At 40.0% G+C, this 22,749-nt stretch overlaps 1 protein-coding gene across 1 annotated transcript in view; it reads right to left on the bottom strand.

Moving 5' to 3' along the window:
- FMO5 (flavin containing dimethylaniline monoxygenase 5) overlaps positions 1–3,137 on the bottom strand; it is a 28,947-nt gene extending 25,810 nt beyond the window's left edge. Inside the window, exon 1 of the mRNA XM_089916897.1 lies at positions 2,860–3,137. Coding sequence (XP_089773023.1) covers positions 2,860–2,994 — 135 coding nt within the window. The 5' untranslated portion in view covers positions 2,995–3,137. The remainder of the gene's footprint in view (positions 1–2,859) is intronic.
- Positions 3,138–22,749: the final 19,612 nt, after the last annotated feature.

Genomic DNA, 22,749 nt, shown 5'->3' with positions numbered 1-22,749 from the left:
ACTAAAGAATATTAAAAATTATTTTCCAGCATTACATACTTCTTAAAACCTCAGCATTTCATAAGGGATTTATCATTTTAAGCTATTTCGTTCATAAAGTAATATTGTAGTATGAAAATTAAAGTGATATGTCTCACATTTCTACCGACTTTTCACCATCAGTCTGGTCTAACTTTAATGAGGAGATCAAGAAGAAAGAAATTTATATTGAGTCCCTGAGACCTGTTACAAGAAAGAGAAAATGGAAGCCCTGAGTTGCCAGTGGCTTACTGGACACCCGGTAGCAATGGTGGAATTCCAAAGTGCTTGGGACGATCCTATATATGAAACCCCCAATGCATTACAGAAAATTTAGGGGGCGTAAGATGGGGGAGAGGAAGGCTCCAAATAACAAGCAAGGGGGTCACAGAAAAGCAGATCTGAGGCAATTCTTGAGGAAACCAGCATCAGCATGTAAAACATGTTTAATCTGCAATTAATGGATGTTTATAATACCTCATGCTCCACAACTGTGTAACTGTGGAATATGTGAGAATGAAGGTCTCTATTTCCACAAGCATTCTAAGCAGTCACCCAAGATATTTTGCTTCTCTAGGATTCATTTATAAAATGTAAATATAATTGGTGCCTAATATATGCCAGGCATCCCCCGTGGCTCTAGAAATATAGTGGTGTTTGTGTGTGCATTTATAATATATGTAAAATATATGTATGTTGTATATAATGTAATAGACACAGATGTGGTGTCTTAACAGCAGTCAGAGCATTATGATGAAATATAGCTTATTTATTTTCAAGAAAGCAGTTTATAAGGTGCTGAAATTTTGCCAAGCGTATAATCAGAAAAAACTCCAAATTGGGTCTTTAACAGAGAGGAGGTTTAAACCACTTTGGAAATAAAACCTGATGATCAGGTGGGATGGTGGACCCTTCACTAATTTCATGCGTGGTCAGTAGTTGCCAGACCTGGCTAGGATGCTTACCACACACCAAATGTGTGGGCCACACTCTAGGCCTACTGAATAGTAACTGATGTTTAGCAATTATTGTGCCACTGTTATTAGTGATGACGTCAGTATTCATTCACTTAATCCCCACAGTAACTCTATGAAGTGGGTGCCAGTATTATCTCCTTCTTAAAGATGACAACACAGAGGTACAGAGAGGGTTAATGGTTTTCCCCAAGGTCACAGTAGGATTTGAACCCAGACGTGCTCTTAACGTCTACACCATGCTGTGGCTGGATTTCAAAAGTAAAATTTCCTATTGATTACAAAATATTTATTAACAGTCTTTTCAGCCATGCCCAAGACTGACTATGACCGAGGCATGCATGGTGTGCTAAGGAGTATCCACCCTAGATCCGAATAGGGACGATTGTCAAATAGAGTTAGTCCCCAAGACGGAGCCCGGATGCAAAACAACTGTACTGCTGTTCTACTAAGGAATGCTATGAACGAATGGAACCACTTTTAAGTAGCTGGGCAGCACCGTGTTCGTTTTGCGAAATATGAAACAAACCTGGACACCTTAATACCATTCACTGGCTTAAAAAGTGAGTTGAGAAGCAAACCCAATGGATGTTGCGTTGGAGATCAGTTAAGGAGGGTGATATTCTTTGACATATAATAAGCTTAACTATCATTTAAGTAAGAAGATACCTTAACTGTTAGTAACAAGTTGCAGGGCTCGGTGTGCATATTAAAGCAGCTCAACTTTAAAACTGAGTCTGTGCAAGGACAAGAAAACCCAGTTGCAGGTGCCCTCTGCCCTTCTCTGAAGACAGGACTACTGCTTTGATTTCTCAAGTGAAGGAAAAGTGCAAAGCAAGGAAGGCAGCCAGGTTTTATATCCTATTCAAGCACTAGAATCATTAGAGAATTGTTTAAAGTAAAGAAGGAAGGAAGCAACGAAGGAAGGAAGGTAAGAAAGAAAAGAAAAAAAAAACAGTAAGGTTAGAAGAGATTGAAAAGGGGGATTCCTGGAAGGAGTTGTTAGCAGTATTCTAGATCACTTACCGATGAACGCAGACCAAGAGCAACCACTTTACATGTCTGCCATTCTGCTACACCCCCCTACCAAGATTGTTACCCTTTTATGGATAGCAGCAAAACTCATTACAGACAGTGCCCAACTTGTGATTTTTTGACTTTACAATGGTTCAAAAGCGATACACATTCCATAGAAACCACACTTCGAATTTTGAATTTTGATCTTTTCCTGGGTTAGCGATATTTTGTAACATACTCTGGTGATGCTGGGCAGTGGCAGCTTCCAGTCAGCTGGGAGGATCAGGAGGGTAAACAACTGATAGACTTACAACCATTCTGCGCCCAAACAACCATTCTGTTTTTCACGTTCAATACAGCATTCAATAAATTACATGAGCTATTCGACACTTTATTATAAAATAGGCTTTGTGTGAGATGATTTTGCCTGACTGTAGGCTAATGTAAGTGTTTTGATCACGTTTAAGGTAGCCTAGGCTCAGCTATGGTGTTAGGTAGATTAGGTGTATTAAACACATTTGTAACAGGATATTTTCAATTTACGATGGGCTTATCAAGATGTAACCTCATTGTAAATCAAGGAAGATCTGTAAATGAAAATGATCTCTGTGCCATTTTCACAGACATCAGTGAAGGAAAAAACGAGTGATACCTGCGTCCCATTTTGCTGCCAGCGTAGGGAAAGAGAACCTGCATAGAACCTGAGGTGATGGCTGCTGAGAGGAGGTCAGCAGGTTGAAGTCTGGCAGGTCTAATCACTGTGAAGCCCATCATACTTCCTGACACGAGGTAAAATATCTTATGCACCTAGTTACGGCGAGAGTTCCAGGTATTAAGGAACCAGATTTACCTGAAACCTCCACAGCCCTCCGATGTCATCAGTCCCTTCAAAGCAGACGGGCTCCAAGCCTTCTTCCAGGCAGCACTTGATAGACGTGAGCCCACTCACTCCTCCCCCAATCACAGCGATTCTTTTCTTGGTCATGGTCTCCAGAGATCGTCACCGGGCTGGGTCAGTGTAACCTGTCCTAAAGAAAGGATGACAAAAGACAGAAAGCACACATCAGTTAACACCTTTCAAAGAAGAGCTTGAACGTGGCATTTAGATAAATTCTGCAGCAGCAGGTGCCTTTGGGGAACCCAGATTCCAGTGTCCTCGTGGACCACCGGGAACTACTACACCTTGGATGGGTGAGCCCTGTGCCTGGAAGACCCAAAGCTGAGAACCCTGCTGCAGTGCCCGACCTCGCTGCCTTTGCCCCAACACTGGCAGATCCTTCAGCTGCGATCTGGAGGGCTCTGCACTTTCAGCTCTTTGCAAAGAAATGTAAAGCAACAAAGTACAAACAGCAGCAATAGCCAATGTGGAGGGGCTGTTCAACTCCACCTCCTTTCAGCCAACACACCGCCCATTCCAAAGCACCCATTACCCCACAGAGGGGAGAAAACGTGGGCCAAACCTGCTCTGGGCAGAAAAAATTAACCCTATGCCCTCTCTGTTTTTCACCTGCAGTTGCCCGCACTCTCAGCTACTCTCAGGGGAGACCCTAGGGGCCGGAATCTCCATCACCTGCCCTTCCCATTCACTTTTAACTTCCTGGTGTTGTCTTATAGTGACAGACTCCTACTGGTGAAGGGAAACTGTCACCAACAACCCCGAAGCAAGTCTTGCTCAAAAGCTTAAGCGGAGAACATGTCTTTCAGGAGATCTGTCAGAACACATCCCGGCCCCTCGTCCACCTCTCCAAGCGAACGCCCAACCCCACGAATCGGATCTTTGGTTCCCTGCTACGGGAAGAAATTTACTTTAAAATACCCATGCACTGAGGTGGGCGCTGGGGCACAGTGGGGAGTAAGGGGATTAAGTTTCCTACTTAGAGGAGCTTATAGTTTAGTAGAGAAGGCTGATACACAAACAGATAATTTCAAAAAAATAAAAATACTGTAAAAAAGAACTTTCCTCACACAGCTATCTGTGTGATTACAAACACACAGCTACCCGTGTGATCACACTTTTAAAATGTAACAAAATTTTCAAATTATTCGGAAAAGACCAGTGTAATGGATATAGGATTTCATACACTGGGTCAGAATCAGGGCTTATTCAACCCAGGAGTCTATTTTGACAGGTGTAAGGGGTTCTGGGAGAGCTGGGTTGTGACAGATGCCATGCATCTTTGTGCACCTTATACTACTCCCTGAGTCAACCTTGCTGAAGGTGATTTGATGCCAATAATTCCAGCACTGGGTTTTGACTTACTAACATCACCCCAAAAGTATCCTTCCCAGACCAATCACTATTTCTCAAGGGTTTACCTTACATGGTCCAAAAGATACAATGGAAATGAACACATGTAATCCTCTCAGCAATCCCAAGAAGAACGTACTATCAACTACTTCTTTTGCAAGTAAGTGGAAAGGCAGGAAGGTACACCTGGCAGTCTGGCTTCAATCACTATATATCCTGCTCCTTTATGAGGAGATTTTTACGTCTTTTTTAGCCACAAGTCCTTTGTTCATTTCTCAGCTCTCTATTGCATCCCCTCTCTTTGCCTAACTCCTGCCTTTACAGTTTACACTTTAGTTGAACTGCTTTTAGCTGTTGCCTTATTTCAACTACTTTAAAATGTGTTTAAAAATAGATCTTTTGTTTGGGAAATCATTTGGCTCCATCAGGAAGTCTCCTGTTCAAAATATGGTCTGAATTATATGAACACACACACACACACGTAAACACACACACACAGTGGGGACCACATGACATCAACATAGCCTAATGAGAGAATAAAGGGAAAGAAGCTTAAGGATGGAGTTATATATATTTCTCAGTAATTAAAGTGTTTTTGTGTTTTGATGTGGTTCTGTCTTTTTGATATGGTTCTTATTATCAAAATGTCATTAATCTCTCAATAGTCATCTTAAGACAAGCTAATGAAAAATTTCATATTTTTCTTTAAAAAAAGCTACTATTTACTTTTGTTCTGGATTCTCTTGTCACTTTGCTCCAGAAATCCCTTATTTAACTAGTGTCCTCACCGTCAAATACCATGAAATAGAATGTCTTTTGTCACCAAATATCTTTTCTGCTGTCTAAGGCTACTTTCTCCTAGAAAGAAAAAGCAGGGGTTTGTTTTGTTTTGTTTTTTCCAGTTACCTAAATGCATCTCCCTTGAGATTTCAAAAATATTAACCTCTCTTCTTATCCCTCCCCAAGATTTATGGCAGTGGAAGGGCCACCGAATACTAAAGAACAAGAAGTTCTCATATAATCATCCTGTTTCCATTAGACCATGGTTTATTGGGTGTTGGAGAAGTTAGTGACTTCCTTTGAGTTAATGAGTTGCTGGACCACAAAAAGCCAAATCTGAGTCTGAGGGAGATGATTGCAAGTCACCCAGAGATCCCAGAATTTGAGCTGGATGCAGCACCTGGATGGAATTTGGAGTTGTCTCCCTTGGGGTGGGGATGAGCATATCAGGAGAAGGATGAACACAGAATTCTAGTGGCTAGAGGGGTGTCAGACAATGCTAGCTCTTCATTAAAATCTGTTTTCCTCCTATTACAGCATTATAGGACTGTAGCTGGGATGGGGCTGCCCAAATAGCAACAGTATTTCCCAGTTTCCGTTGCAGCTGCACGTGGCCATATGACTAAGTTCTCACTAAGTTCTGTCTAACCCATTTAAAAGGCAATGGTTTTCCCTGGACTTCTGGTCACTCTTCTTTCCTGTAGTCTAGAATAATGATAACCAGAGAGACCTTTGGGAACTATGTATTGAAGTAGGTCCACCATCAGATTGCGGCCCTAAATGACTGGACCTTCTAATCTGGTTCTATTAATCTTGGACTCTTACATGAGAGATAAGTAAATTGCTATTTTGTTTGTGCTATTGAGTTTTTAATTTTGCTTTTTACAGCTGTTTAGACAACCTTAATTAATATTAGTATCAACATTCTTTGGACTTGTAACTTTTTAAAGACTGATATCTTTCATAAAAGTTTTCAGTTATAGGGCTTCCCTGGTGGTGCAGTGGTTAAGAATCCACCTGCCAGTGCAAGGGACACAGGTTCGAGCCCTGGTCCGGGAAGATCCCACATGCTGCGGAGCAACTAAGCCCGTGCGCCACAAGTACCGAGCCTGTGTTCTAGAGCCCGCAATCCACAACTACTGAGACCACGTGCCACAACTACTGAAGCCCACACACCTAGAGCCCGTGCTCCACAACAAGAGAAGCCACCGTAATGAGAAGCCAGCGCACCACAACGAAGAGTAGCCCCCACTCATTGCACCTAGTGAAAGCCCACGTGCAGCAACAAAGACCCAATGCAGCCAAAAATAAATAAATTAAGAAAAAAGATTTTCAGTTATAAATGTGAACTTATACTATAATAATACCTTTAAAAATAAAATTCTGAAAAGACTGTTTTAATGCAACCATTTTACATATGGGAATTTTAACTTATAAATGATTTACTTGGATAATTCTGAATGTACTAGAGATGCCTAGTTATGGGAAAACTGATGAATACTTTTATAAACTGAATATTAATCTCTCCCTACTGAATCGGTTTTACAATTTCAGAACAATACAAGAATTACTTTTAAAACTTAATATTGTAAAATGTAATTCTAATGCTCTACTACTTTGTGTTTTGTAATTACTTTTACACTTGGCAAATGTGTTTTATGTTGTTTTTAAATTACTTGTAAAATGTTTTAAACCTTGACTCAAATTTTCTCTGTTTAGGCTAACTGCAAATTTGCAAGTGAGTATATACAGGCTCAACTTTGACTAAAGTTTTTCTACAGACAAAAGGCAGACAGAGGACATGGGGGGTGGGGGGAGGACTATGGTCATAGGGTCCTTCTCCATTTCAGCTGTGCTTCCTGTGCATCCAGTGCTGCATGCCATGCTCTAACACACAAACACAAGTAATGGAAGAGCCTGCCCCTCGTGATTTTCAAAGATGATTGGAAATACAGAATATAAACCCATTAAAAAGATTTAGAGATACTTAAAAATACCATAAAAACAAGAGGAAAATCTCCAATGAAGAAATGACTGGGTTCTAAAAAGTTAATCAATTTTAACAATTGTTGAAAATCAGAATACATTTTCCCATAGAACCAATGTCATTTTTTATGGTTAAGGCACTGGAAATATTGTAAAAACCAAACGAAGCTCAAAAGAAAATCAGTTAAAATTCTGGATCAGTAGGAATGGAAGTTTTGTGGTAATGGCTCATTCACATTGAGAACAGCACTCATATCTGATGAGTCTCTGGGGGCTCTTGTCCTCCCATTCAGTCTTCAGGCACAGGGTCCTTCTTGTGGCCTGCACATCAGAGACAGTTGAGACTTGTCCTAGGGTGGGGACAGTGGAGATCATGAGAAGAAGATGATTCTAGGTATGGTTCAGAGGTAGAATGACTGTAATGATGGATGTGGAGCAGAGGTGTCATACAGAGAGTTTTCTTGTGCACATTCCCAGCCAATATCCACCTCCAGAGGTAAACATTGTTTCCTTTTGTTTTTGTTTGTTTTTTATTACTGAGGTATAATTGACATGTAACATATTAGTTTCAAGTGTACAACACTTGTGCATCTGAATGATATTTGTATATTGTGAAATGATAACCAAAATAAGTCTAGTTAACATCTGATGCTTTTATTTGTTCTCAAACTTCATATAAATAGAATTACATAGTATATACTCTCTGTGCTTGGAATCGTTACACAATGTTGTGTTTTTAAGATTTATCCAGGTAGTTGCATGTATCAGTAGGTTGCTCTTTTTATTTGTATGAATCTATAATTTGTTTATGCATTCTCCTATTGATGAATATTTGGATTATTTCCACTTTTTGGTGTAATGAAGGTGTTTTATTCTTGAACAAGTCTTTTTTTGTGGACGTCTGCTCTCATTTTCCTTGTGTGCCTAAGAGTGCAATTGCTTGGTCATAGGGTAGGTTTATGTTTAACTTTAGTTGCAACTGCCAAAAAGTTTTCAAAAGAGGTGCCATTTTATACACTCACCTGCAATATATAAAAGCTCCAGTAGCTTCATAGCCTCTCAGCACTTGGTACTGTTAGTCATTCTTGTGGGTGTGTGATATTATCTCATGGTGTTTTTGATTTGAATTTCCCTGATGACTTATGATGTTGAACGTCTTTCCATTTAATTTCTTGGCCATTTGTATATCTTCTTTGCAAAGTGTTTGTGAAAACGTTTAGCCTGTTTTTTAAAAGCTGAGCGGTCTTATTATTGAGTTGTAAGAGTTCTTTTTTTTTTTTTTTTTTTTTGCCGTACACGGGCCTCTCACTGTTGTGGCCTCTCCCGTTGTGGAGCACAGGCTCCGGACGCGCAGGCTCCGGACGCGCAGTCTCCGGACGCGGCTCACGGGCCCAGCCGCTCCGCGGCATGTGGTATCTTCCCGGGCCGGGGCAAGAACCCGTGTCACCTGCATCGGTAGGCGGACTCTCAACCACTGCGCCACCAGGGAAGCCCCTGTAAGAGTTCTTTGTACAAGTTGGTTACAAATTCTTTGCAGATACATTTATTTCAAAATATTTATTTATTTTTGGCTGTGTTGGGTCTTCACTGCTTTGCGCGGGGGCTTTCTCTAGTTGCGGCGAGTGGGGGTTACTCTTCGTTGCCGTCACCAGGCTTCTCATTGCGGTGGCTTCTCTTGCTGTGGAGCACAGGCTCTAGGCGCGTGGACTTAAGTTGTTGTGGCACGCAGGCTCAGTGCTTGTGGCTTGCAGGCTCTAGAGCGCAGGCTCTGTAGTTGTGGCGCACGGGCTAAGTTGCTCTGTGACATGTGGGGTCTTCCCGGACACGGGATCGAACCTGTGTCCCCTGCACTGGGAGACGGATTCTTTTTTTTTTTTTTTAATCTTTATTGGAGTATATTTGCTTTACAATGGTGTGTTAGTTTCTGCTTTATAACAAAGTGAATCAGTTATATATATACATATGTTCCCATATCTCTTCCCTCTTGCGTCTCCCTCCTTCCCACCCTCCCTATCCCACCCCTCTAGGTGGTCACAAAGCACCGAGCTGATCTCCCTGTGCTATGCGGCTGCTTCCCACTAGCTATCTACCTTACGTTTGGTAGTGTATATATGTCCATGCCTGTCTCTTGCTTTGTCACAGCTTACCCTTCCCCCTCCCCATATCGTCAAGTCCATTCTCTGGTAGGTCTGTGTCTTTATTCCTGTCTTACCCCTAGGTTCTTCATGACACTTTTTTTTCTTAAATTCCATATATATGTGTTAGCATACACTATTTGTCTTTCTCTTTCTGACTTACTTCACTCTGTATGACAGACTCTAGTTCCATCCACCTCAGTACAAATAGCTCAATTTTGTTTCTTTTTATGGCTGAGTAATATTCCATTGTATATATGTGCCACATCTTTATCCATTCATCCAATGATGGACACTTAGGTTGTTTCCATCTCCGGGCTATTGTAAATAGAGCTACAATGAACATTTTGGTACATGACTCTTTTGGAATTATGGCTTTCTCAGGGTATATGTCCAGTAGTGGGATTGCTGGGTCATATGGTAGCTCTACTTGTAGTTTTTAAGGAACCTCCATACTGTTCTCCATAGTGGCTGTACCAATTCACATTCCCACCAGCAGTGCAAGAGTGTTCCCTTTTCTCCACACCCTCTCCAGCACTTATTGTTTCTAGATTTTTTGATCATGGCCATTCTGACTGGTGTGAGATGATATCTCATTGTAGTTTTGATTTGCATTTCTCTAATGATTAATGATGTTGAGCATTCTTTCATGTGTTTGTTGGCAGTCTGTATATCTTCCTTGGAGAAATGTCTATTTAGGTCTTCTTTGGAGAAATGTCTATTTAGGTCTTCTGCCCATTTTGGGATTGGGTTGTTTGTTTTTTTGTTATTGAGCTGCATGACCTGCTTATACATTTTGGAGATTAATCCTGTGTCAGTTGCTTCATTTGCAAATATTTTCTCCCATTCTGAGGGTTGTCTTTGGTTGTTTATGGTTTCCTTTGCTGTGCAAATCTTTGAAGTTTCATTAGGTCCCATTTGTTTATTTTTGTTTTATTTATTTTTATTTCCATTTCTCTAGGAGGTGGGTCAAAAAGGATCTTGCTGTGATTTATGTCATAGAGTGTTCTGCCTATGTTTTCCTCTAAGAGTTTGATAGTTTCTGGCCTTACATTTAGGTCTTTAATCCATTTTGAGCTTATTTTTGTGTATGGTGTTAGGGAGTGATCTAATCTCATACTTTTACATGTAGCTGTCCAGCTTTCCCAGCACCAAGTATTGAAAAGGCTGTCCTTTCTCCGGTGTACATTCCTGCCTCCTTTATCAAAGATAAGGTGACCATGTGTGCGTGGGTTTATCTCTGGGCTTTCTATCCTGTTCCATTGATCTATCTTTCTGTTTTTGTGCCAGTACCATACTGTCTTGATTACTGTAGCTTTGTAGTATAGTCCAAAGTCAGGGAGCCTAATTCCTCCAGCTCCATTTTTCATTCTCAAAATTGCTTTGGCTATTCAGGGTCTTTTGTGTTTCCATACAAATTGTGAAGTTTTTTGTTCTAGTTCTGTGAAAAATGCCAGTGGTAGTTTGATAGGGATTGAATTGAATCTGTAGATTGCTTTGGGTAGTAGAGTCATTTTCACAATGTTGATTCTTCCAATCCAAGAACATGGTATATCTCTCCATCTATTTGGATCATCTTTAATTTCCTTCATCAGTGTCTTATAATTTTCTGCATACAGGTCTTTTGTCTCCTTAGGTAGGTTTATTCCTAGATATTTTATTCTTTTTGCTGCAATGGTAAATGGGAGTGTTTTCTTGATTTCACTTTCAGATTTTTCATCATTAGTGTATAGGAATGCCAGAGATTTCTGTGCATTAATTTTGTATCCTGCTACTTTACCCAATTCATTGATTAGTCTAGTAGTTTTCTGGTAGCATCTTTAGGATTCTTTATGTATAGGATCATGTCATCTGCAAACAGTGACAGCTTTACTTCTTCTTTTCCGATTTGGATTCCTTTTATTTCCTTTTCTTCTCTGATTGCTGGGGCTAAAACTTCCAACACTATGTTGAATAAGAGTGGTGAGAGTGGGCAACCTTGTCTTGTTCCTGATCTTAGTGGAAATGCATTCAGTTTTTCACCATTGAGGACAATGTTGGCTGTGGGTTTGTCATATATGGCATTTATTATGTTGAGGAAAGTTCCCTCTATGCCTACTTTCTGCAGGGTTTAAATAAATGGGTGTTGAATTTTGTCGAAAGCTTTCTCTGCATCTATTGAGATGACCATATGGTTCTTGTCCTTCAATTGGCTAATATGGTGTATCACGTTGAATGATTTGTGTATATTGAAGAATCCTTGCATTCCTGGAATAAACCCCACTTGATCATGGTGTATGATCCTTTTAATGTGCTGTTGGATTCTGTTTGCTAGTATTTTATTGAGGATTTTTGCATCTATGTTCATCAGTGATATTGGCCTGTAGTTTTCTTTCTTTGTGACATCCTTGTTTGGTTTTGGTATCAAGGTGATGGTGGACTCGTAGAATGAGTTTGGGAGTGTACCTCCCTCTGCTATATTTTGGAAGAGTTTGAGACGGATAGGTGTTAGCTCTTCTCTAAATGTTTGATACAATTCGCCTGTGAAGCCATCTGGTCCTGGGCTTTTGTTTGTTGGAAGATTTTTAATCACAGTTTCAATTTCAGTGCTTGTGATCAGTCTGTTCATATTTTCTATTTTTTCCTGATTCCGTCTTGGTAGTTTATGCATTTCTAAGAATTTGTCCATTCCTTCCAGGTTGTCCATTTTATTGGCATAGAGCTGCTTGTAGTAATCTCTCATGATCTTTTGTATTTCTGCAGTGTCAGCTGTTACTTCTCCTTTTTCATTTGTAATTCTATTGATTTGAGTCTTCTCCCTTTTTTTCTTGATGAGTCTGGCTAATGGTTTATCAATTTTGTTTATCTTCTCAAAGAACCAGCTTTTAGTTTTATTGATCTTTGCTATCATTTCCTTCATTTCTCTTTCATTTCTTTCTGATCTGATTTTTATGATTTCTTTCCTTCTGCTAATTTTGGGGTTTTTTTGTTCTTCTTTCTCTAATTGCTTTAGGTGCAAGGTTAGATTGTTTATTCGAGATGTTTCCTGTTTCTTAAGGTAAGATTGTATTGCTATAAACTTCCCTCTTAGAACTGCTTTTGCTGCATCCCATAGGTTTTGGGTCGTCGTGTCTCCATTGTCAGTTGTTTCTAAGTATTTTTTTATTTCCTCTTTGATTTCGTCAGTGATCAGTTCGTTATTTTTTTTTTTTTTTTTTTTTGTGGTACGCGGGTCTCTCACTGTTGTGGCCTCTCCCGTTGCGGAGCACAGGCTCCGGACGCGCAGGCTCAGCGGCCATGGATCACGGGCCCAGCCGCTCCACGGCATGTGGGATCTTCCCGGACCGGGGCACGAACCCGTGTCCCCTGCACCGGCAGGCGGACTCTCAACCACTGCGCCACCAGGGAAGCCCGATCAGTTCGTTATTAAATACTGTATTGTTTAGCCTCTATGTGTTTGCATTTTTTACAGATCTTTTCCTGTAATTGATATCTAGTCTCATAGCGTTGTGGTAGGAAAAGATACTTGATACAATTTCAATTTTCTTTAATTTACCAAGGCTTGATTTGTGACCCAAGATATGATCTATCCTGGAGAATGTTCCATGAGCACTTGAGGAAAATGTGTATTCTCTTGTTTTTGGATGGAATGTCCTATAAATATCAATTAAGTCCATCTTGTTTAATGTATCATTTAAAGCTTGTGTTTCCTTATTTATTTTCATTTTAGATGATCTGTCCATTGGTGAAAGTGGGGTGTTAAAATCCCCTACTCTGAATGTGTTACTGTCAATTTCCCCTTTTATGGCTGTTAGTATTTGCCTTATGTATTTAGGTGCTCCTATGTTGGGTGCATAAATATTCACAATTGTTATATCTTCTTCTTGGATCGATCCCTTGATCATTATGTAGTGTCCTTCTTTGTCTCTTGTAATAGTCTTTATTTTAAAGTCTATTTTGTCTGATATGAGAATTGCTAGTCCAGCTTCCTTTTGGTTTCCATTTGCATGGAATATCTTTTTCCATCCCCTTACTTTCCGTCTGTATGTGTCTCTAGGTCTGAAGTGGGTCTCTTGTAGAGAGGATATATATGGGTTTTGTTTTTGTATCCGTTCAGCCAATCTGTGTCTTTTGGTGGGAGCATTTAGTCCATTTACATTTAAGATAATTATCAATTTGTATGTTCTTATTCCCATTTTCTTAATTGTTTTGGGTTCGTTATTGTAGATCTTTTCCTTCTCTTGTGTTTCTTGCCTAGAGAAGTTCCTTTAGCATTTGTTGTAGGGCTGGTTTGGTGGTGCTGAACTCTCTCAGCTTTTGCTTCTCTGTAAAGGTTTTAATTTCTCCATCAAATCTGAATGAGATCCTTGCTGGGTAGAGTAATCTTGGTTGCAGGTTCTTCTCCTTCATCACTTTAAATATGTCCTGCCAGTCCCTTCTGGCTTGCACTGTTTCTGCTGAAAGATCAGCTGTTAACCTTATGGGGATTCCCGTGTGTGTTATTTGTTGTTTTTCCCTTGCTGCTTTTAATATGTTTTCTTTGTATTTAATTTTTGACAGTTGGATTAACATGTGTCTTGGCGTATTTCTCCTTGGATTTATCCTGTATGGGACTCTCTGTGCTTCCTGGACTTGATTAACTATTTCCTTTCCCATATTAGGGAAGTTTTCAACTATAATCTCTTCAAATATTTTCTCAGTTCCTTTCTTTTTCTCTTCTTCTTCTGGAACCCCTATAATTTGAATGTTGGTGCGTTTAATGTTGTCCCAGAGGTCTCTGAGACTGTCCTCAGTTCTTTTCATTCTTTTTTCTTTATTCTGCTCTGCAGTAGTTATTTCCACTATTTTATCTTCCAGGTCACTTATCCGTTCATCTGTCTCAGTTATCCTGCTCTTGATTGCATCTAGAGTATTTTTAATTTCATTTATTGTGTTGTTCATTGTTGCTTGTTTCATCTTTAGTTCTTCTAGGTCCTTGTTAAATGTTTCTTGCATTTTGTCTATTCTGTTTCCAAGATTTTGGATCATCTTTACTATCATTATTCTGAATTCTTTTTCAAGTAGACTGCCTATTTCCTCTTCATTTGTTAGGTCTGGTGGGTTTTTATCTTGCTCCTTCATCTGCTGTGTGTTTTTCTGTCTTCTGATTTTGCTTACCTTACTGTGTTTGGGGTCTCCTTTTCGCAGGCTGCAGGTTCGTAGTTCCGTTGTATTTGGTGTCTGTCCCCAGTGGCTAAAGTTGTTTCAGTGGGTTGTGTAGGCTTCCTGGTTGAGGGGACTAGTGCCTGTGTTCTGGTGGATGAGGCTGGATCTTGTCTTTCTGATGGGCAGGTCCACGTCTGGTGGTGTGTTTTGGGGTGTCTGTGGACTTATTATTATTTTAGGCAGCCTCTCTGCTAATGGGTGGGGTTGTGTTCCTGTCTTGCTAGTTGTTTGGCATAGGGTGTCCAGCACTGTAGCTTGCTGTTCGTTGAGTGAAGCTGCGTGCTGTTGTTGAGATGGAGATCTCTGGGAGTTTTTCACCATTTGATATTATGTGGAGCTGGGAGGTCTCTTGTGGAACAGTGTCCTGGAGTTGGCTCTCCCACCTCAGAGGAACAGCACTGACTCCTGGCTGCAGCACCAAGAGCCTTTCATCCACACGGCTCAGAATAAGAGGGAGAAGAAGTAGAAAGAAGAAAGAAAGAAAGAAGGAAGGAAGGAAAGCAAGAAAGAATGAAAGAAAGAAAGATAGAAAGAAAGAAGGGAGGGAGGGAGGGAGGGAGGAAGGAAGGAGGGAAGGAAAGAAAGAAAGAAAGAAAGAAAAAAGAAAGAAGAGAAATTAAAATAAAGTAAGATAAAATAAAATTATTAAAATAACAATAATTATTAAGAAAAAAAATTTTTTTAAGAAAAATAAAACCAAAAAACGGACAGATAGAACCCTAGGACAAATGGTGAAAGCAAAGCTATACAGACAAAATCTCACACAGAATCATACACATACACACTCACAAAAAGAGGAAAAGGGGAAAAAATCATAAATCTTGCTCTCAAAGTCCACCTCCTCAATTTGGGATGATTCGTTGTCTGTTCATGTATTCCACAGATGCAGGGTACATCAAGTTGATTGTGCAGCTTTAATCCACTGCTTCTGAGGCTGCTAGGAGAGATTTCCCTTTCTTTTCTTTGTTCTCACAGCTGCCAGGGCTCAGCTTTGGATTGGGCCCCGCCTCTCTGTGTAGGTCTCCGGAGGGCATCTGTTTTTCGCTCAGACAGGACGGGGTTAAAGGAGCAGCTGCTTCGGGGACTCTGGCTCACTCAGGCGGGGGGGAGGGAGGGGTACGGAGTGCGGGGGTGGGCCTGCGGCCGCAGAGGCCGGCGTGACGTTGCACCGGCCTGAGGCGCACCGTGCGTTCTCCCGGGGAAGTTGTCCTAGGGTCATGGGACCCTGGCAGTGGCGGGCTGCACAGGCTCCCCGGAAGGAAGGTGTGGATAGTGACCTGTGCTCGCACACAGGCTTCTTGGTGGCGGCAGCAGCAGCCTTAGCGTCTCATGCCCGTCTCTGGGGTCCGCGCTGTTAGCCGTGTCTCGCGCCCGTCTCTGGAGCTCCTTTAAGCAGTGCTCTTAATCCCCTCTCCTCGCACACCAGGAAACAAAGAGGGAAGAAAAAGTCTCTTGCCTCTTCGCCAGCTCCAGACTTTCCCCCGGACTCCCTCCCGGCTAGCCGTGGTGCACTAACCCCCTGCAGGCTGTGTTCACGGAGCCAACCCCAGTCCTCTCCCTGAGCTCCGACCGAAGCCTGAGCCTCAGCTCCCAGCCCCGCCTGCCCCGGCGGCCGAGCAGACAAGCCTCTCGGGCTGGTGAGTGCTGGTTGGCACCGATCCTCTGTGCGGGAATCTCCCCGCTTTGCCCTCCGCACCCCTGTTGCTGCGCTCTCCTCTGCGGCACGGAAGCCCCTCCCCCCCCTTCTCCACTCGCAGTCTCCGTCTGCGAAGGGGTTTCCTAGTGTGTGGAAACCTTTCCTCCTTCACAGTTCCCTCCCACTGGTGCAGGTCCCATCCCTATCCTTTTGTCTCTGTTTATTCTTTTTTCTTTTGCCCTACACAGGTACGTGGGGACTTTCTTGCCTTTTGGGAGGTCTGAGGTCTTCTGCCAGCGTTCAGTCGGTGTTCTGTAGGAGGTGTTCCATGTGTAGATATATTTCTGGTGTATCTGTGGGGAGGAAGGTGATCTCCGCGTCTTACTCTTCCGCCATCTTCCCCTCTAGGATCTGGCAGATGGATTCTTAACCACTGTGCCACCAGGGAAGTCCCTCACTTTCTTAATTGTGTTTTTTGATGAGCAGAAGTTTTAACTTTGTATGAAATCTACTTTATCATTTTTTCCTTTACGGTTAGTACTTTTTGCTCTTATTTAAGAAATCTTTGCCTATTCCAAGCTCATATATTCTCCTGTGTTTCCAGCTAGATTTATATTTTACATTTCACATTTTGATCTGCAATCCATTTTTTAAAAAATTATTTTTTGGCTGTCGGGGCTTAGTTGCAGCATGCGGGATCTTCACTGAGGCATGTGGGCTTCTCTCTAGTTGTGGCGTGTGGGTTTTCTCTCTCTAGTTGTGGCGCTTAAGCTCCAGGGCACGTGGGCTCTGTAGTGTACGGCACGCAGGCTCTCTCCTTGAGGCGCGAGCTCAGTAGTTGTGGCGCTCGGGCTTAGTTGCCCCATGGCATGTGGGATCTTAGCTCCCTGACCGGGGATCAAACCTGCGTCCACAGTATTGGAAGGTGGATTCTTTACCACTGGACCATCAGGGAAGTCCCCTGCAATCCTTTTTTTTTTTTTTTTTTTCTGTACTCGGGCCTCTCACCGCTGTGGCCTCTCCCGCCGCAGAGCACAGGCTCTGGATGCACAGGCCCAGCGGCCATGGCCCACGGGCCCAGCCGCTCTGCGGCACATGGGATCCTCCCGGACCGGGGCACAAACCCATGTCCCCTGCATTGGAAGGCGGACTCCCAACCACTGCACCACCAGGGAAGCCCCCCTGCAATTCATTTGAAATTAATTTTTTTGTGAATGGTATGAGTATAAGAGTCAAGGTTTATTTTTTTTTCTATCTGGATGCTGTATTCTTCCAACAGCATTTATTCGAAGACCTTTCTTTCCCTTCAAATTGCATTGGTGTCTTTTTCATTGGTCAAGTAACAATATATGTGTGAGCCTATATCTGGACTCTATTCTGTTCCATTGATCTATTTGTTTATCCTTATGCTTATACCATATTGTATTAATTACTTGCCTTGATAGTAAAATTTGAAAGTTGGTAGCATAAATCCTCCATCTTTATTTTAAAGATGATTTTGACTTTCTAGGTTTTTTTGCAATTGCATTTAAATTTTAAAATTAGCCTATCAATTTCTACCAGAAAAGCCTGCTGGGATTCTGATTAGGATCGCATTGAATGTATAGACCAATTGGGGAGAAGTGACATCGTAGCAATTAAACATTACTCCATGAAATAGGCTATTTCTTCTTTTATTAGGTCTTTTTTGATTTCTCCTTGTTTTATGATTTTCATTGTAGAATCTTCTGCATTTTATTTAGTCCTGTGTACCTTATTATTTTTTAAAGCCTATTGTAAATGGTATTATTTTTACATTTTCATATTTCAATTGTTTGCTGCAAGTATAAAGAAATATAGCTGATATTTGTATATTGACTTTGTATCACATGACCTTGCTAAATTCACGTATTACTTCTAGTAGTTTGTACATTCCTTGGATATTCTATGTACGCAATCATGTCATTTATGAATAAAGCTAGTTTTACTATTTCCTTTGCAACTAAAAAAATTTTTTTCTCTCCTTATTGCACTGGCAGGAACTCCATTACAATGTTGAATATAAGTGGTGATAACAGACATCCTTATCTTGTAAGGGCAAAGCATTCACTATTTCACCATTAAGTATGATATTATTTGTATGTTTTAGGTAAATAATCTTATCAAATTGAGGAAGTTTCTCTCTATTCTTAGTCAACTAATAGTTTTTATTATGAATGTGTTTTGAATTTTATAAAATGCTTTTTCTGTATCTTTTAAGATGATGACATTGTTAAAATTATATTGAATGACTTTTTAAGTGTTAAGGCAGCTATGTCTTTTTGGAATAAACTCACAAGACCATGATGTGTATGGTTCTTACATAATACCATATCTGATTTGTTAGTATTTCATTTGGATTTTTTTCCCACCTGTATTCTTAAGGGATATTACTCTGTAATTTTTTTTCTTGTAATGTCCTTGATAGATTTTGGTATCGAGGTTATGCTGGCCTCTCTGAAAGATTTTGTGTAGAATTGTTCATATTTTTCCTTAAAAGTTTGGTAACATTTATCAGGGTAGCCATCTGGATCTGGTGTTTTTGTTGTTGCAATGTTATAAATTATGGACTTAATTTCAGTAAAAGATTCAGGATTATTCAAAATTTCTGTAAGTTGTGTTTTTCTAAAAAGTTGCCCATTTCGTCTAGGTTGTCAACTTTATTGACATAAAGTTGTTCATGAACCCTTATATTATTTTTTTAATGTATGTGGCATCTATAGTGATGTTGCCTCTGTCATTCTTGATATTAGGTGTATCTCTTTTCTCTCTTACTCTTTTCCTTGATCAATTCTATCAATTTTATTAATCTTTTCAGAGAACCATCTTTTGACTTCATTGACTTTCTCAGTTTGTTTTTAATTTTTATTTTAATTACTTATTTTTGGCTGCATTGGGTGTTCGTTGCTGTGTGCAGGCTTTCTCTAGTTGGGGCGAGCGGGGGCTACCCTTTGCTGCGGTGCACATGATTCTCATTGTGGTGGCTTCTCGTGTTGCAGAGCACGGGCTCTAGGTGCGAGGGCTTCAGTAGTTGTGGTTCACAGGCTCTAGAGCGCAGGCTCAATAGTTGTGGTGCACGGGTTTAGTTGCTCCGCGACATGTGGGATCTTTCCAGACCAGGAATCGAACCCGTGCCCCCTGCATTGGCAGGCAGATTCTTAACCACTGCACCACCAGGGAAGTCCCTGACTTTCTCTGTTTTATATCTCTTTTCTATTTCATTAATCTCTGATTTTATTTCTTTCTTTCTACCTTCTCTTTTTTGTACCTTGTTGAGATAGATACTTAATTCATCAAATTTACATCTAAGAACTACTCTAGCTGTGTCCCACAAATTTTGATATGCTGTATTTTCATTACTGTTACTTTCAAAATATTTTCTAATTTCTATTGTAATTTCGTCTTTGATGAATCAGTTACTTAGAAGTAAGTTACTTAATTTCCAGATGATTTGGGATTTTCTAGATATGTAACCAAACAGGATCCTATGGGTCCTTCCCTTGACAGGCCTCTTCCCTATATCCTCTGCTTTAGCTTCTCTGAAGTATTGTACTTAGATGATTGTATCTGACACACAGTTCCTGAGTTGTTTTATAAATGCTAACCCCCCCCACCAAATGGATGAAATTAACTACTTGATGACTGTGAGCACATAGCCTGCAGACCTACTGGAGCCTGAGGATTGATAATGTTAACCCCTGTGACACCGCCCTGTTACCTCACCATCAACCAATCAGATAATTCGGCAGGAGCTCATCACATACACTGGGATGCCCCTCCCTTACCTTACCTTTAAACATGCCAAAATGTTCATTGCAGCTCTATTTACAATAGCCCGGAGATGGAAACAACCTAAGTGTCCATCATCGGATGAATGGATAAAGAAGATGTGGCACATATATACAATGGAATATTACTCAGCCATAAAAAGAAATGAAATTGAGCTATTTGTAATGAGGTGGATAGACCTAGAGTCTGTCATACAGAGTGAAGTAAGTCATAAAGAAAAAGACAAATACTGTATGCTAACACATATATATGGAATTTAAGGAAAAAAATGTCATGAAGAACCTAGGGGTAAGACAGGAATAAAGACACAGACCTACTGGAGAACGGACTTGAGGATATCGGGAGGGGGAAGGGTAAGCTGTGACAAAGCGAGAGAGTGGCATGGACATATATACACTACCAAACGTAAGGTAGATAGCTAGTGGGAAGCAGCCGCATGGCACAGGGATATCAGCTCGGTGCTTTGTGACCGCCTGGAGGGGTGGGATAGGGAGGGTGGGAGGGAGGGAGACGCAAGAGGGAAGAGATATGGGAACATATGTATATATATAACTGATTCACCTTGTTATAAAGCAGAAACTAACACACCGTTGTAAAGCAATTATACTCCAATAAAGATGTAAAAAAAAAAAAGCCTTGCTGAAACCTATTGGAGAAGTCTGGCTTTTTGAGCACTAGTTGTCCCGGGTTCCTTATATGGTGCCTTACAATAAATGCTGCACTTTCCCTCACCACAACCCACCAGGCAAGTGGACCCACGTTTTGGTTTGGTAACAGATATCTTATTGTTATTGATTTCTGGTTTAATTTTTCTGTGGTTAAAGAGCATATTTTGTATAATTTTAACCCTTTGAAATTGATTGCTAGTTTTATGGCTCAGCATATGATATATTTTTTTCAGTGTTCCATATGCACTTGAAAAGATGGAGCAACCTACAGTTGTTGAGTATAATTTTCTACAAGTGTCAGTTAAGTTGCTTAGTAGTGTTGCTCAAATATTCAATATCCTTACTAATATTGTGTCTGCTTGTTCTATTGATTACTGAGGAGGTATGTTAAAATCTCCAATTCTAATTCTGTATTTGTCTTTCCCATACAGTTCTGTCAATTTTTTGCTTCATAAATTTTGAAGTTATATTATTAGGTGCATATACATTTAGGATTATGTATTTCTCCTATGGAGCTGATCTTCTAATTATTATGAGTATCCTTTTTTTCTCTGTTACTTCTTCCTTAACATCTACTTTGACCATTAATAATATAGCCATATCAGTTTTCATATGGTTACTGTTTCCACGGAGTATCTCTTCCCATGTTTTATTTCCAATTACTTATATTTATATCAATTATGTTTAAGGTGTATCTATTGTAGTCAGGATATTGTTGGTTCTCTTTTAAAATAAAGTCTGACAATCATTTTCTTTTAAAGAGTCATTAGCCCCTTTAAATTTTTTGTGATTACTGATATGGTTAGCTTTAAGTATATCATACTTGTGTTTTTAGGTTGTTCCATCTGTTACTTGTCTCTTTGTTCCTCTTCTCCAGCTTTCTTTCAGGTTAGTCAAGTATGTTTTAGTTCTTCATTTTTCCTCTTTTGTTGTCTTTTTACATATAGTTCTGATAGATTTAGTAGTTACCCTAATGATTACAATATACATATTTAATTTATTACTATCTTGAATTAGTACTTAATTGCTTTACAAACAACGTAGGAGACTTACAACCATATAATTATAATTTTATTTATCTTTCCTGAATTTTGTTATCATTGTCGTATATGTTACTTCAACATGTTATGAACCCCATAATACATTGACAGTATTATTGTTTTAAACAGCAAATAGTCTTTTTAAAAGAGTATAAAGTGAACATTTTTAAATTTTAAATTTCTACCATTTATACCTTATCAAGATATCAAATTCCTGGGAATAAACCTAACCAAAGATATACAAGTCCTCTATGCAGAAAGTGGGAAAAAAAATATTGGAAGAAATTAAAGAGACCTAAATTAATGGAGTGAGATACCATGTTTATGCGTTATGAGTCAATATTGCAAAGATGTCAGGTCACTGCAATTTAGTCTTCAGATTCAATGCAATGCCAATCAGAATCTCTATGTGTAGTGTGTGTACACGTGTGTCTGTGTGTGTGTAGCTGATTTTAAAATCTTAGCCAAGGCACCTGAAAAAGAACAAGGCTCACCAAAGAAGATATACAGATGGCAAATTCTAAGATCATGACTGAAAAGCATATGAAAAGATGTTCCACATCATATGTCATCAGGCAAATGCAAATTAAAGTGACAATGAGATAACACTACACACCTATGAAAATGGCCAAAAACCAAGAACACTGATGACACCAAATGCTGGCAAGGTTATGGTGCAACAGATACTCTTTCATTGCTGGCGAGAATGCAAAATGGTACAGACACTTTGAAGGTTTCTTACAAACTTTACATACATCCAGCCATCAGCAGTTGTGAGTATTGGTATTTCCCAACAGAGTTCAAACTTATGTCCATATATAAACCTGCACTCAGATTTCCACGCCCCATCACCCAGCTTAATTTAGGTATAATTGACAAATAAAATTATATATATTTAAAGTGTACACCACGATGATTTTCTACATTTATACATTGTGAAATGATTACCACAATCAAGTTAATTAACACATCCATCACCTAACATAGTTAACTTTTGTGTGTGTGTGGTGAGAAAGCTTAACATTTACTTCCTTAGCAAATTTCAAGTATCCAATACAGAATTATTAACTATACTCACCATGCTGTACATTAGATCCTCAGAACTTATTCATCTTATAACTGAAATTTTACACCCTATGACCAACATCTCATTTCCCCTACCTTCTAGCCCTTGGTAACCACTGATCTACTCTGTTTTCATGATTTCAACTTTTTTTTTTCAGATTCCGCATATAATAATTCCACATCCTACTATT

This window comes from Delphinapterus leucas, chromosome 1 (genome assembly GCF_059928025.1).
Source record: "Delphinapterus leucas isolate spDelLeu-1000000601 "Yukka" chromosome 1, BTC_Dleu_Yukka2, whole genome shotgun sequence".
Classification (NCBI taxonomy): domain Eukaryota; kingdom Metazoa; phylum Chordata; class Mammalia; order Artiodactyla; family Monodontidae; genus Delphinapterus; species Delphinapterus leucas.
Note: the sequence above shows the minus strand (reverse complement) of the source record. Positions and strands in the feature narration are given on the sequence as shown.